We start from the raw sequence: 13,315 nt of genomic DNA on the forward strand, positions 1-13,315 counted from the left end.
TAGCATGCATTCTAACAGTAAACTTCTTAAATACTATTAAATGACATCATAAAAATATTTATTTACCTTCTAATTTTTTAACTCGTACCTACTGAGTTTTTTGTTTAAAATATAACACATCCCATATTAATTGACCCAGCATGGAAGTAAGCATGCAACATGCAGCAAGCATAACTTCTGTCACGGCTCCGGCGCTGCGGGGCTCCGGCGGTCCCATGCGAGCTTATCGTCGCAGATGGTTTTCACGCTCACCACCGCAGCTTCGGCTTGCTGGCCGGCTTGCGGGTCCGGCCAGCCTCAGCCGCGGCGGCGAGCGCTGAAACTACCTGCGCCTCAGCTCGCAGGCCGCCTCGCCCCTCCGCGCCTACGCGGTTTTGAATTGCACTCTAGGGGTAGGGCAGACAAGACTACGTGGAGTCGGTTTTGCAGCGATTCGTTTTCGTCACTAACTTCAATTTTTAATACAATTTTTAATTGTGTGTAATTTGAGTCTTAAAAATTAAGTACAATTTTTGATTTTATAAAAAATTAAACCGTCACTTATTTTTGCACGTCAAAGAGCTGTGACACCGGGAGTTGCAAAGAACATTGTCTTTTTTGACGTTCTACCAATCAGCGCGCAAGATGCATTCCGTTCTACGCCAGTTGACAATTTGACCGCTCTACATCGCTCTCGATCTTACAAAAAGACTGACCAATCAGGGAGAGCTTTCGGACAGTTGACAATTTGACAATTTCTCATCGATAGATTATAATATAGCGAAAAATAATGCGTTAAATTGCAATCAGGTGTTACGGTTTACAATAATTCGACAGTTTACAATCTCTCGAGATAGATTGTAATCTAACGATGTTTGTAATCTTACGGTGACATATATGTATCAAAAAAAAATTTGTTCGCCGGCCTGGGGACTATTTGTATTAAATGTATGTATATAAATGTAATTTTATAGATATTTGTAGCAAATATAACTGCTAATAGACAAAAAAAAATCTTATAAAAGTATAAGGAATTGTGCTATTTTCACATTACTATTTACTACCTGAAAGGAAGCAGAAGTAAGTTATCAATTCGTATATGCAATTCATTACTTCCTATAACATCACATTTATCAAAACCCACCTTCCGCATTCTGTTTTCATAGAAAGTCTTCATCATTATCATAAATTCAAACAATGAACTGTAAAACATATTTACAGGAACATTTAAACCACAATGGCTGTAAAATTAAACCCGATAGAGATTTTAACGCGGTCTCTTCAAACCTAATATTGTTCCCTTATTACGGTAATCAAAAATCAGTGTTGCGATTAGCGCCACAATTGGTGATTATTGCTACAAATCCCCGTTACAAGCTATTTTGGCGTCGAGTGGGGATGGGCGTGGTGGCGATTAATATTGCCTCAATTATTTTATTAATAGATGCGATCATTAGTGCATGTGTGAGATTTTAAATGGTGTAATTTGCTATTCAGTTTAGTGGGGATTTTGTGGGGGTTCTCATTAATAGTTTGGTTATATGATGGTTGTTGAGAGAAATGAAAGGCTCAACTGAATACTGTAACAAATATTGTATATTAATAAAAGGCACTGTGCGTATGTCGAGCGGTAAGGCGCATGCCGCTGCGCTGCCTGTGGCCGAATGTTCTCGGCGCCGCCGTCCGTCGCTCGCGCTGGCCGCCGTGGTCCCCCCGCGCCCCGCTGTACTCGATGCGTTCCGTTGCACTGCGTTTGGGCGCGTTCATCCTCCGGGCCGTTGAATGTATTCAACCTTGGTGCACCGGTAAGGGGCACAATTTATTAATTGCCCTTTTGATTGTGCCGGTGGAAGTGTAGATATCCGCCACCCTGGAGATCCCGTCGCCTCCGGGGTAAAGTTTGGTGACGCGGCCCATGCGCCAGTGGAGAGGCATTAAGTTGTCTTCCTTCAGGATGACGAGGTCCCCGACATCGATGGTTGAGGTGCCCCTTCTCCACTTCGCCCGGTTCTGAAGCTCCGCCATGTACTCCATCCGCCACCTCTCCCAAAAGGCCTGTCTCAGCTGCTCGAGGGCTTTGTATCTGTTGGTTTTACAGTTCTGGGCGGGCGCTGAAGGCACTGACATCAGCGGCCGTCCGATTAGAAAGTGCCCGGGGGTTAAAGGAGTGGTATCCATGGGATCTGATGACAGAGGGGAAAGGGGTCTGGAGTTAAGAATTGCCTCTATTTGGGTGAAGAGCGTCCCTAATTCTTCAAATGTGAGTGAGGCATTGCCTACAACACGTTTAAGATGAAATTTTGCGGATTTTACACCGGCCTCCCAAATCCCACCAAAATGTGGAGAGTATGCGGGTATAAATTTGAATTTAATTGCCTCGTTGGCTGCATAGTCTGATACCGCCTGAACGCTGGACTGTATAACCCTACCCAACTCATTGTCAGCGCCAACGAAGTTCTTTCCGTTGTCACAATGTATAGAATAAGGCTTGCCACGACGCGACACAAATCTACGCAGACATGATATGAAGGCTTCGGTTGTTAAATCACTCACAGCTTCTAAATGTATGGCTTTAGTTACTAAACATACAAATACACATAAATAAGCCTTACTGATACGGTTACCTCTACCCTTTTTGGAGGAAATCATAAAAGGTCCAGCAAAGTCAATTCCACAAGAATTAAATGGAAAGTCTGGGTTGACTCTAACACTTGGTAAGTCACCCATTAAAGGTTGTGCAGTTTGACCTTTCATTCTAGTGCAAACTACACACTGCCTAACTATAGTGCGGGCTAAGACCCTACCACCTAGTGGCCAAAATGTCTCACGTACTGATGCCGGGAGCAACTGTGGACCTGCATGCATAAGATGTAAATGCTCATATCTCATCAAAAGTTTAGTAAAGTGGTGTTTAGAGTCCAGTAAAATAGGGTGTTTTTTGTCATACTGACAATCAGACTGTCTTAGTCTGCCACCTACTCTAATTAAACCATTAGTATCTAAAATAGGATTTAAGGGTAACAACTTACTTTTGTGATGCAGTTTTATTCCCTCTTTAATGTGCTTTATGTCCTTTGCAAACGATTCTGATTGGCTAACCTTAAGTAATAGTGTTAAAGAGTTCTCCAGTTCATTAGCTTGTAAAGGTCCATTTAATTTTGACACTTTTTTACAATTATTAATAAAGCGTAAAACATATGCGTAAATTCTTTTAAGTCTACTGTAACTAGAATACCTTTCAAATTGTACTAAATTATTTTTAGTTATTTCTACATCTGAGACTAATACTTTGACCTCTGGTAAGTTTTGAATTATAGTGTTAGGTTGAATAGGCCAATAACCTTCTTCCTGCTTTAGGAATGAAGGACCTTCCCACCACAAAGATGATGACTGTAAATGCTGTGGGTCAATGCCCCTTGAAGCTAAATCTGCAGGGTTAAAGTTGGTTGGAACATGCTTCCATATAAACGCTTTGGTCATATCATTAATTCTATTGACTCTATTACGTACAAACGTTTGTAAGACTTTATTTTTAGTTTTAAGCCAACCAAGTACAACTGTGGAATCAGTCCACATATATTGTTTTGTAATATTACATGGTACATTTTGTAATACTTTCTCACTAAGTTGAGCACCTAAGAGAGCTGCACATAACTCTAACCGTGGGATAGTGAGTTCTTTAATTGGAGCAACTCTAGTTTTTGCACACAATAATTTAACTGTAATATTATGTTTACTATCTTGGGAACGTAAATAAACACATGCTCCATATGCTTGCTGACTTGCATCTACAAAGCAATGTAACTCCGCTGACTGGGTTTCCAGGTTTCCACCCAATACATACCGGGGTATTGTAATATTAGAAAAATGATGTAAATTTTGTATGAAATTAAACCAATTTTTTGCATAAGGCTCAGGTACGGGATCATCCCAATCTAATTTTGCAATCCACAATTGCTGGAGTAAAATTTTAGCTTTAATTACACAACAACTAACTAACCCCAGGGGATCAAAAACTTTACATGTGGTGGAAATAATCACACGTTTGGTAACCTTTGAAGCCAACTCAATATCATTAGGAAAATGCAGCTCATCAGCCATTGGTGACCATTTCAGACCTAAGACATTAGCGTTGTCATGAAAGTCAAGACAATTAGATGATGATTCTGATTTGTCACTAAGTATATGAGAGTTAGTTCTAAATTTTCGTAGAGGGAAACATGCTGAATTTAATATTTCAGTAACATTTGAATAAATATATTTTAATTCCTCTTCTGTAGAGGCCCCTGTATTTAAATCATCGATGTAGAAATCATTTTTAATGACATTTGCAATAATTTTATCCTGACATTTATCAGCCAGCTCAACTAAACACCTTGTAGCTAAGAAGGGGGCTGAAGCCATCCCATATGTTAAAGTGTTGAGCTGTAAAATTTTTAAAGGTTGATTGGTTTGGTCCCTCCACAAAATTAGCTGAAGGTGCCGCTGTGATTTATTCAAAATCACTTGACGGAACATTTTTTCGACATCTCCAGTTAAAACAAATTTATGTACCCTAAAACGAATAAGAATAGATATTAAGTCGTTCTGTACTGTTGGGCCAATAGCCTGTATATCGTTCAGAGATTTCCCTGAACTTGTTTTAACCGAAGCATCAAAGACTACTCTCAGTTTGGTGGTATCATGTTGTTCCCGAATTACACAATGATGCGGTAAGTAACAACCGAACTTAGGCCTTTCTATTTCGCTTAAATGCCCTAACTTACTGTATTCTTGTATAAATTCACTATATTGTTTCTTAAGCTTCTCATTTTTATTTAATTTCTTTTCTAGGTTCAAGAAACGTTTAACTGCTGTAGGAAATGAATTTCCAAGTGCCTGCTCCGGGGCTTCCGTAAGTGGCATCATTACAGAAAATCTACCATCTGTTAAACGACAAGTGTTTTTATTAAAATGAGATTCACAATACTGTTCATCAACTGAATAATTATTATTAGAGTCTGTAGGCAATTCTTCTACCTCCCAGAACCCTTTAACTAAATTATTATTTTTAACTAAATTACAATGTACATTTTGGTTAAAATAAGTTGTACCTATGGGGCCAACAACTAACCAACCTAGGCTACTCTCCTGCAATACAGGTTTGTTTAATCCTAACACTATTCTATTATTATTTACAATATCAAAAAAGTGGTCCGCCCCAATTAATATATCAACTTCAGCTGGCACATAAAACAAAGGGTCTGCCAGTACTACCCCAATGGGCAACCCCAAGTGTTCAGCATCCACCTGAACACCAGGTAAGTTCCCTGTAATTTTAGGAATTACCAGACAATTAACACTTTTATTAAATGAACTAACCCTAGACTTAATTTTTATATTACAATATTCTTTAATTTTACAAGCTGCATTGTTTATCCCACTAACATTAAAAGAATTAATTTGTGTAGCTTGTAACCCTAACCTTTCCTTCAGGTTATTTGTTATAAATGATGACTGGCTACCAGTATCCAACAACACACGCACAAGCTGAGTATTATTGTTGTGTATATTAACTACTTCAACTTGTGCAGTACATAACAAAACATGGCCTGGTGAATGAGCTGACAAACTAACAGGAATAGTTGGTGGCTGAGTGGATTCTGTACTTTCTGTGGCTATGTTAGTAATTGTACTGTTGCTATGTAACAATGAATTATGTTTTTCATTACAAGACCGGCAAAAACTATTCAATTTACATTCTGAATTGTTGTGATCACTACGAAGACAGTTGATACACAGGTTATGCTTAGCCACTTCTAACAGCCTATCCTTTAAGCTCAAAGCCTTGAATTTATTACATTTATGTACATAATGCGCTTTATTACAGATAACACATGTTTTTGTTTTTGAATCAGGCAATGTAGTTGTTAATGATTTAATAGACTTATTATCCTTACTATGAGTAGAGTTTTTATTTTCATAATACCTACTACCATTAGCAGTCTCCAAGACATTTGCTCTATTATCTAAAAACTTTATAAATTCTTCAAGAGAAGGTAGGCGACTTAAATGACCTTTGTGTTCTTCCCATTTACTTTTAGTTCTAGGGTCTAACTTGGCTGACACCAAGAATATAACTAAAGGATCCCAACCAGTTGTAGATATGTCTAATATATTTAAAGAATGTAAATTTTTTTGAATTTGATCCATCACATATCTTAGCGCTTTAAAAGATTCCTTTTGGATTGGATTGATATTAGTTAATGCCTGTAAGTGATTATTTATAAGAATATTTTTGTTATTAAACCTATCACATAAAGACTTCCATGCAACTTGATAGTTTGCAGCGGTAAAGTCTATGGACCTAACTATATTACAAGCGCTACCGACTAATGAATTTCTTAAATAATGAAATTTATTTATTAATGGTATGGACTCATTATTATTTATTAAAGAATCAAATGTGTCTCTGTACTCTAACCACTTAGAATAGTTGCCATCAAATGTAGGCAAATTAATAGTTGGTAATTTGACAGAATTGTTCATTTTACTACAACTTGAATGAAATGACTCAGACTTATTTTCTTTACTACTTTCTGAATTTAAACTTATCAATTCTTGTGTAAAAGAAATCATGGAATAAAATTCACTTTCTGTAGAGTCTCGCTCTAACATTTGTTGATCTAAATTTTGATCAATTTCTTCTATTTGAGATTGAACACTATCAAATTTAGACAATAACTCTTGTAGCTGTGTGAGTCGCAAAGATAGCTCTCTCACTTCTAAAGGACTAAGGCTAGAGGCTTTACTACCAACTTGGTATTTATCAATAAACTGTTTGAATATAGTAAGTCTACTACGTATTCCACCACGTCTACGGACCAACAATTTCAAGTCTGTACTCTCCCCATAGGGAGAGGCAACCGTATCTTGCGCCATGATGAAATAAAAACACTAGTAAACTACGCACAAACAATGAGTTGAGTAACCCCGTAAAAATAGCCACTTAGTGAAATTCTTACCTCTCAGGAAGACTGTTCCAGGTCAAAGAAGGTGAAATCACATCATTTTTTTTTGAGATACAAGCGGGTGTACCTCAAGGCTCAGTTCTGGGCCCTATACTCTATAACATTTTCACATCTGATCTCCCTTGCTCGGATACTGTAACAACAGCTACATTCGCCGATGATACAGCTATCTTGGCGAGTCACAAGGACCCAGCAGAAGCCTCAAAAATCCTACAAGAAGGCCTAGACGAAACATCCAAATGGCTTCGAAATTGGCGGATTAAAGCTAGCAGTTCAAAATCAGTTCACGTTACTTATTCACTACGCAAAGGTAATTGCCCCCCCGTGACAATAGAAGACAAGAGCCTTCCTCATCAGAATTCTGTCAGATACCTTGGTCTCCATCTCGATAGACGTATGACATGGAATGATCACATCAAAAAGAAACGAGATGAACTTAATATCAAATATAAACGATTATTGTGGTTGCTAGGACGAAACAGCAAACTCTCAGTAGACAATAAACTATTGGTGTACAAATCTATCCTAAAACCTGTATGGATGTACGGCCTACAGCTGTGGGGTAGTGCTTGCAACTCCTCCATTACACGAATACAAAGAATGCAGAATATAATACTCAGAACCATCAGTACTGGGATTCTATAAAACTCGATCAACAACTCGCATTTCACTTCGATTCGTAATGTCATTTCATACTTTAGAGGAGGTAGGGGAGGGATGGGCACTTTTTCACAATTTATTGCATAAAAAATCAGATTTTACAGATCATTATCAACTTTTATTGCCATTTCTTATATTCGGCTAGATATAATGAAAGAGCTTTCCTAAAAATTACAATCAGTTTCAACATTACGAGATATTAGAGATGCAGACGGTTGCGATAAATAAGTTCTGATGCCCTCTTTAATAACCTTCTGGTAACTGCCACTAGCCAAGAATGATAAAGTACATAGTATCTGTGAAACAATAAATCAATAAAAAATGTAATACCTACTTTATCTGGATTTAGTGAAAACAAAATTGAGACCAATTTGGTTATTTTCATGCTTAAGAGAATACCAATATTATAACTGAAGTACAGAGGCTTTTGAAAACATATCAGCTGGCGGGGAAACCACATAAAGGGAATACTCCTTATTAAGAACTAAGTGTTTTTCTTATTATTGTGTGCTTGATTACAATTTTTCAACTATAAACTGTGTCAATACTTACTTTTACACGAGTTGTAAGTCCTTTGCCTCGACGTTTTGTGGGCTTTATCAGGGGCAGTAAATCAGACTCCAGTTGGTCAATTAGCTCCTTTGACAATCTATATATGCTCACATAGTCATCATCGCGAGTTAATAAAGGTAAACTACGAATTCTAGCAGATTGTTGACGCTTTTCTAAATTATCTAAAGCATGAGCTTCTTCTAATAAAGATTTAAGCAAAAACATTCTAGCCATCGTTAAATGTAGGCACTTAATCACTTTAAAACACTTAGAACTTTATTTAAACACTATTTTAAATATAATAGTCTCTAGATCAAGTTGGCAACGGTACCTGAAACAAGATTCTATAAAGGATTTTTCGCGCAGATTTATAACCTCACAAATTTTCACTGACGAAGAAAAGCCTCCCTACCATAGAGAGCATTGGACACTTTTGACTTAGTTTATGAAAAAAAAATCGGTAAAAAAACTTTTAAGTTAAACGGTTTTATCTTATGTGCACTGAAAACTAGAAAATAAAAAATAGTTACTTACCTGTCAACCTACGTAGGTGGTCCCGGTCATATTAGACTAAAATAAAAACGTGGGGCCCATTAACTATTGCTGTAGTACTCTCTTCTAAAGGTATAATAGGTGTGGATTGCATCGACTTACTATAATTGTAACTGGAGATTTTGACAATCAATAATTAATAATAGAAAATACACATACCTTTCATTAGTTTTCTCTTTATAACGATCCGAAACCGCAACAAAATATTTAAGTACTTTTACGAGTGTTTGTTCTTGACAACTCACAGAAATGACAGATAGTCTATGGATGAACACCGTTACCAGTCGGTAACGTAAACTACCCAATTAAAAAAAAACAAAACTATGATCAGAAATCAGAATAAAAGGACCCCCCTTTTATTCTGATTTGATCATGTCTCCCAACTGCCCATCTCTCCCCTACCTCCCCTATAGATAGACAGATTTTGACAAATCTGTCAAAATCTCGACTTTGATTTAGTTCAACTTGTCAACACGCTCGATAGTGAAGCGCTAGTGTAGTTTGACAATGTCAATCACGAAACTTTAAGGTAGAATTCCGTGGGTCGCGATTGTCGCAGCCGCGCGCGACAAAAGTCAACCTATGAAAATGTATGGCACCGCTGCCGAGGGCTGCGACAGTCGCGCGCGGACGACGAATTTCGTGAGCCGCTCGCGGCCGTACGCTTCTCAACATGGTCTAGCGCTTAATAACATCTATAGAATTTTAGTAAAACCAGAATTAAATTTTTGACAATGCCGCGAGCAGCTTACGAAATTCGTCGGCCGCGCGCGACTGTCACGGGCCTCGACAACGGTGCCATACATTTTCAAAGGTTGACTATTGTCGCGTCCACGGAATTCTACCTTTAGATCGAAGTCGAAGTGAGAGTGATGTCGAAGTGAGTTGTGATATTTTATAGAATCGACATGCAGTAATGTTCCCTGGTATGTGACTACTAATGAGATCCACGAACACCTGGAAATGCCTACAGTCAGAGAGGAAATTGATAAGGTCAAGAATAAATATAGAAAGCGGCTGGAAGCCCACCCCAATACCCTTGCACAGCAGCTAACAATTCTCAGCTATGTCAAACGCCTTAAAAGAAAAACCATAATATAGGTGAAAATAAGTATGAGTAGATGTCCTCACTGGAGGGCACACTTGAAAAGAAAAATTACAAATAACATATTTGCTAAAAGTGAAGGCACTGATTGCAGATTTAATAAAAAAAAAAAAAAAAAAAAAAAAAAAAAAAAAAAAAAAAAAAAAAAACTTAGTGAAATAAAATGTGCAATCCCACCGGTAACCAATCCAGCAGTCAGGCGGCACAAACCATGCAGCCGCCGCGAAGCCGTTGCCCGCTGCCGCTGAGCTCGCTAACACAGCACGTCGCAGCAACAGCAGCGCGCACCGGACGCAGCGAAGCACTGAAGCACGTGGTCACTTAGGTAGCACGTGGGTCGCACGCCAGGAACGCTGGAATGTTCGGCATAATGCTTTGAATTGCATGCAAAATACGGAATGTATTATTATTCCGAAGCATATAAGCTAACCTTTGTGGTCAGTAAATAGTTTTAGGTTATTAGAAACCAATGGTATGTTCTCGAACTTCCGAGAATTTCATGCGGCGAACATATAAATTTTAGCTTAAGCCGAGCATGGGAGGTACCTAAAATAAAGAGACACCCGCGGCGGCATAAACGCTAACGCCGAAAGAAACCCATGCACGTGCTAAGAAAATTGCATCTGGCCAATTACCGCAAATTGACACAACTGAATAATGAAAATGGAAATTACGTTTGGCCAAGCATTGCCGCAAATTGACACAAACGGAAAATGAAAAATGAAAATTACGTTTGGCCAAGCATTACCGCAAATTGACACAAACGGGAAAAGAGAAATGAAAATTACGTTTGGCCAAGCATTACCGCAAATTGACACAAACAGAAAATAAGAAAAAACTTGACTCAAGGTTTAAAAGCTAAGACACCAAATAGAGACAAGGAAAATATTGGAATGGAAATATTGTAAGGAACGGGCTTACTTCCCATTTTCAACACGGCCACGTGCCCGCCGCTGCCATTGCGCCGACGCCGCCATTGAGCCGCCGTGCCGCCGATTCCTCGCTCGCAGTGTTATGAGGTGACGAACTCAGCCTTCTGCGTCTTGAATTTTCATTTTCTCATAGCCACGGTCGCCAGATGTTGAGAGAAATGAAAGGCTCAACTGAATACTGTAACAAATATTGTATATTAATAAAAGGCACTGTGCGTATGTCGAGCGGTAAGGCGCATGCCGCTGCGCTGCCTGTGGCCGAATGTTCTCGGCGCCGCCGTCCGTCGCTCGCGCTGGCCGCCGTGGTCCCCCCGCGCCCCGCTGTACTCGATGCGTTCCGTTGCACTGCGTTTGGGCGCGTTCAATGGTTTTTGTCAAATATACCTTACATTTTATTACCATCGATATAAGCATGTAAATAGAGACGAACCTTTTTCAGCCACTTATCACGAATTTTGTTTCAGGGTACCTACTTCCCAGATCGAAAAACTCAGTAATTTTCAGTGAGAAATTAAAGATAAAAAAGTAAAAGAGTTGTTGTGCAGGGATTGAACCAGTAACTCGCAGTGTAGCAGCCGATGCAACTACTGCGTTTTACGTACTGTCATATATAATGGATGTAAGTATCTTTATAATCAAAATATATTGCTAAAACAAAACACTGCGGCACTATAACCTAGAAACCTACTGGTTCCTAACCTATATACCGTTCCGCCTGTTTACCCTACCCTCAAAAACAACATTAATACCTAAATTGTTTCACACAAGCAAGTAACATACTTTCTTCTAACGGCTATAAATTAGTTTTATGTGAGCTTTATGTAAAAACACTGCAATAAAACCGTTTCCCTGTAAATGGAGACGTCTGAGTATTTCTGTGGAATCGACTCCATGTTAGGAATAAGAAGATTAATATTAAGATGTTAGGATGTTAGGATGTTGAGTTACAGATAGTAATAAATTCTAATTTATCTTTTTATAATGATGTTTTGTAAGAAATCATAAAAAAAATCTCTGACATTGGTATTATTTAATTTTATCGAAAATACTCTGGTGTATTAAGTACTAGCGACCCGCTACGGCTTTGCACGGGATAACATTATTTCCCCACTATTTAATGTATGTTCTTACACATATCAACCGCATGAAAATCGCAGGTTGCGTAGTTTTGAAGATTTAAGCGTACGAAGGGACATAAGGACAGAAAAAGCGACTTTGTTTTATACTATGAATGTCAACCAACAATTACTTGTATGCTGTTTAGTATAGTCTTATTTCGAATGTAGTATGTTACTTCACTCAAATACAACAAAATTACCAATCATACAAACTTATAACCCAAAAACGAAAAACTTAATTTCCACATTTCCGCAACTACTTAAATATAAAAGATATCACAGAACTGAATTGTGTCGACTGCTCGCTAACTATAGAAAAACTCTGTAATTTATTATTCACATTCATTTTCATACCTTGTGTTATTAATAGCTTTTTCAGAAAAAAGTAACAAAGTTTTAAATTTACAAATGCATTCTCGTTGTACCTGTTGAACTGAATCTGTGAAATAAATTGGATACTTCATAGTTGTTTTCGTTCATTTGAAGCTGGTTGATATTTGAAGTTATTTTTATTACATTTTACGCGATTGCTGTGTATTTGGAAGGTAAATTGAGGATTGTCAAGAACCTATTTATTAAAAAAAAAATTGGAATATGTAGGCAATCCTTTGAGAACGGTTAACCAATGTGTATGGTATTATTCGCATGAAATATGTCTATTTATTTATTTATTATATGGTTTATCAACAATTATTTACACTGCTGTGGAAAATATCATATAAATAAACGTCATACGGTTATAAAAAAACAATTGCACCGTTTATTCACACATTTGATAATTATCCAATAGGTTCTAAAAAGTAAAAGATCTGAGAAAGATCTAAAGTACTATCCTAACTTCTAACTAAAACTACGTTACCTACTAGATGAAAGTCTAACTTTTTCTCCAAATGTTCCTACTAGGCTGTCTAGAATAAGCTGTTTAATTAGATAGTATTACAGGCGATTAATGTTCACTTAAGTAGTGCTTTCTTAGGGAATTTAGGATCTATATGCAGCATAAACCTTTATGGAAAATCCTACAGACTAGTATGCGTGTGAAAAACAGATGAATAATATCAGCAAGTGCGGTGTCAAGTTCATCAAGAAACGTTTAACAGGATAGACCCCATGCAAAATGATAATAAAAATTATTATAAAAAGTCTGATAGTTCAATAGTTGCTTGCGTTTTCATCGACTGAATATTTATTAAGTGATATGAAAGTATCACTACATAAAACATTTTATTTTAATTGTTTTCTATAATATGATAAAAATATTTGTACATATCTGTTTAAAGGAAGCAGCCAAAAGAAAAAATAGTACTTGAGTACTCCATTTATAAGTTCCTCTATGTGTTCAGCAACGCAGATCGCGTTTTAGGCAACGCAAGCCGAGCTGAGTTACGTAATTGGAGGCAGAATCAG

The 13,315-nt window shown here is 37.6% G+C and overlaps 1 protein-coding gene across 3 annotated transcripts; it reads right to left on the reverse strand.

Annotated features, from left to right (window-relative positions):
• Positions 1-1,553: 1,553 nt before the first annotated feature.
• On the reverse strand, positions 1,554-10,212 carry LOC124629620. Of its 3 annotated transcripts, none has more exons than XM_047163111.1 (2): positions 10,069-10,212; positions 1,554-2,162 (listed from the first exon to the last, which is right to left on the reverse strand). In XM_047163111.1, the coding sequence occupies exon 2, from the start codon at positions 2,155-2,157 to the stop codon at positions 1,768-1,770; it is 390 nt and encodes a 129-aa protein (XP_047019067.1). In that variant the 5' UTR covers positions 2,158-2,162; positions 10,069-10,212; the 3' UTR covers positions 1,554-1,767. The 3 variants fall into 3 exon arrangements, with proteins under 3 accessions (XP_047019067.1, XP_047019066.1, XP_047019064.1); XM_047163110.1 differs by having other exon boundaries at positions 10,036-10,173; XM_047163108.1 differs by lacking the exon at positions 10,069-10,212 and adding an exon at positions 5,027-5,097 and having other exon boundaries at positions 1,554-3,301.
• Positions 10,213-13,315: the final 3,103 nt, after the last annotated feature.

This window comes from Helicoverpa zea, chromosome 4, assembly GCF_022581195.2.
Source record: "Helicoverpa zea isolate HzStark_Cry1AcR chromosome 4, ilHelZeax1.1, whole genome shotgun sequence".
In the NCBI taxonomy this organism is placed as follows: domain Eukaryota; kingdom Metazoa; phylum Arthropoda; class Insecta; order Lepidoptera; family Noctuidae; genus Helicoverpa; species Helicoverpa zea.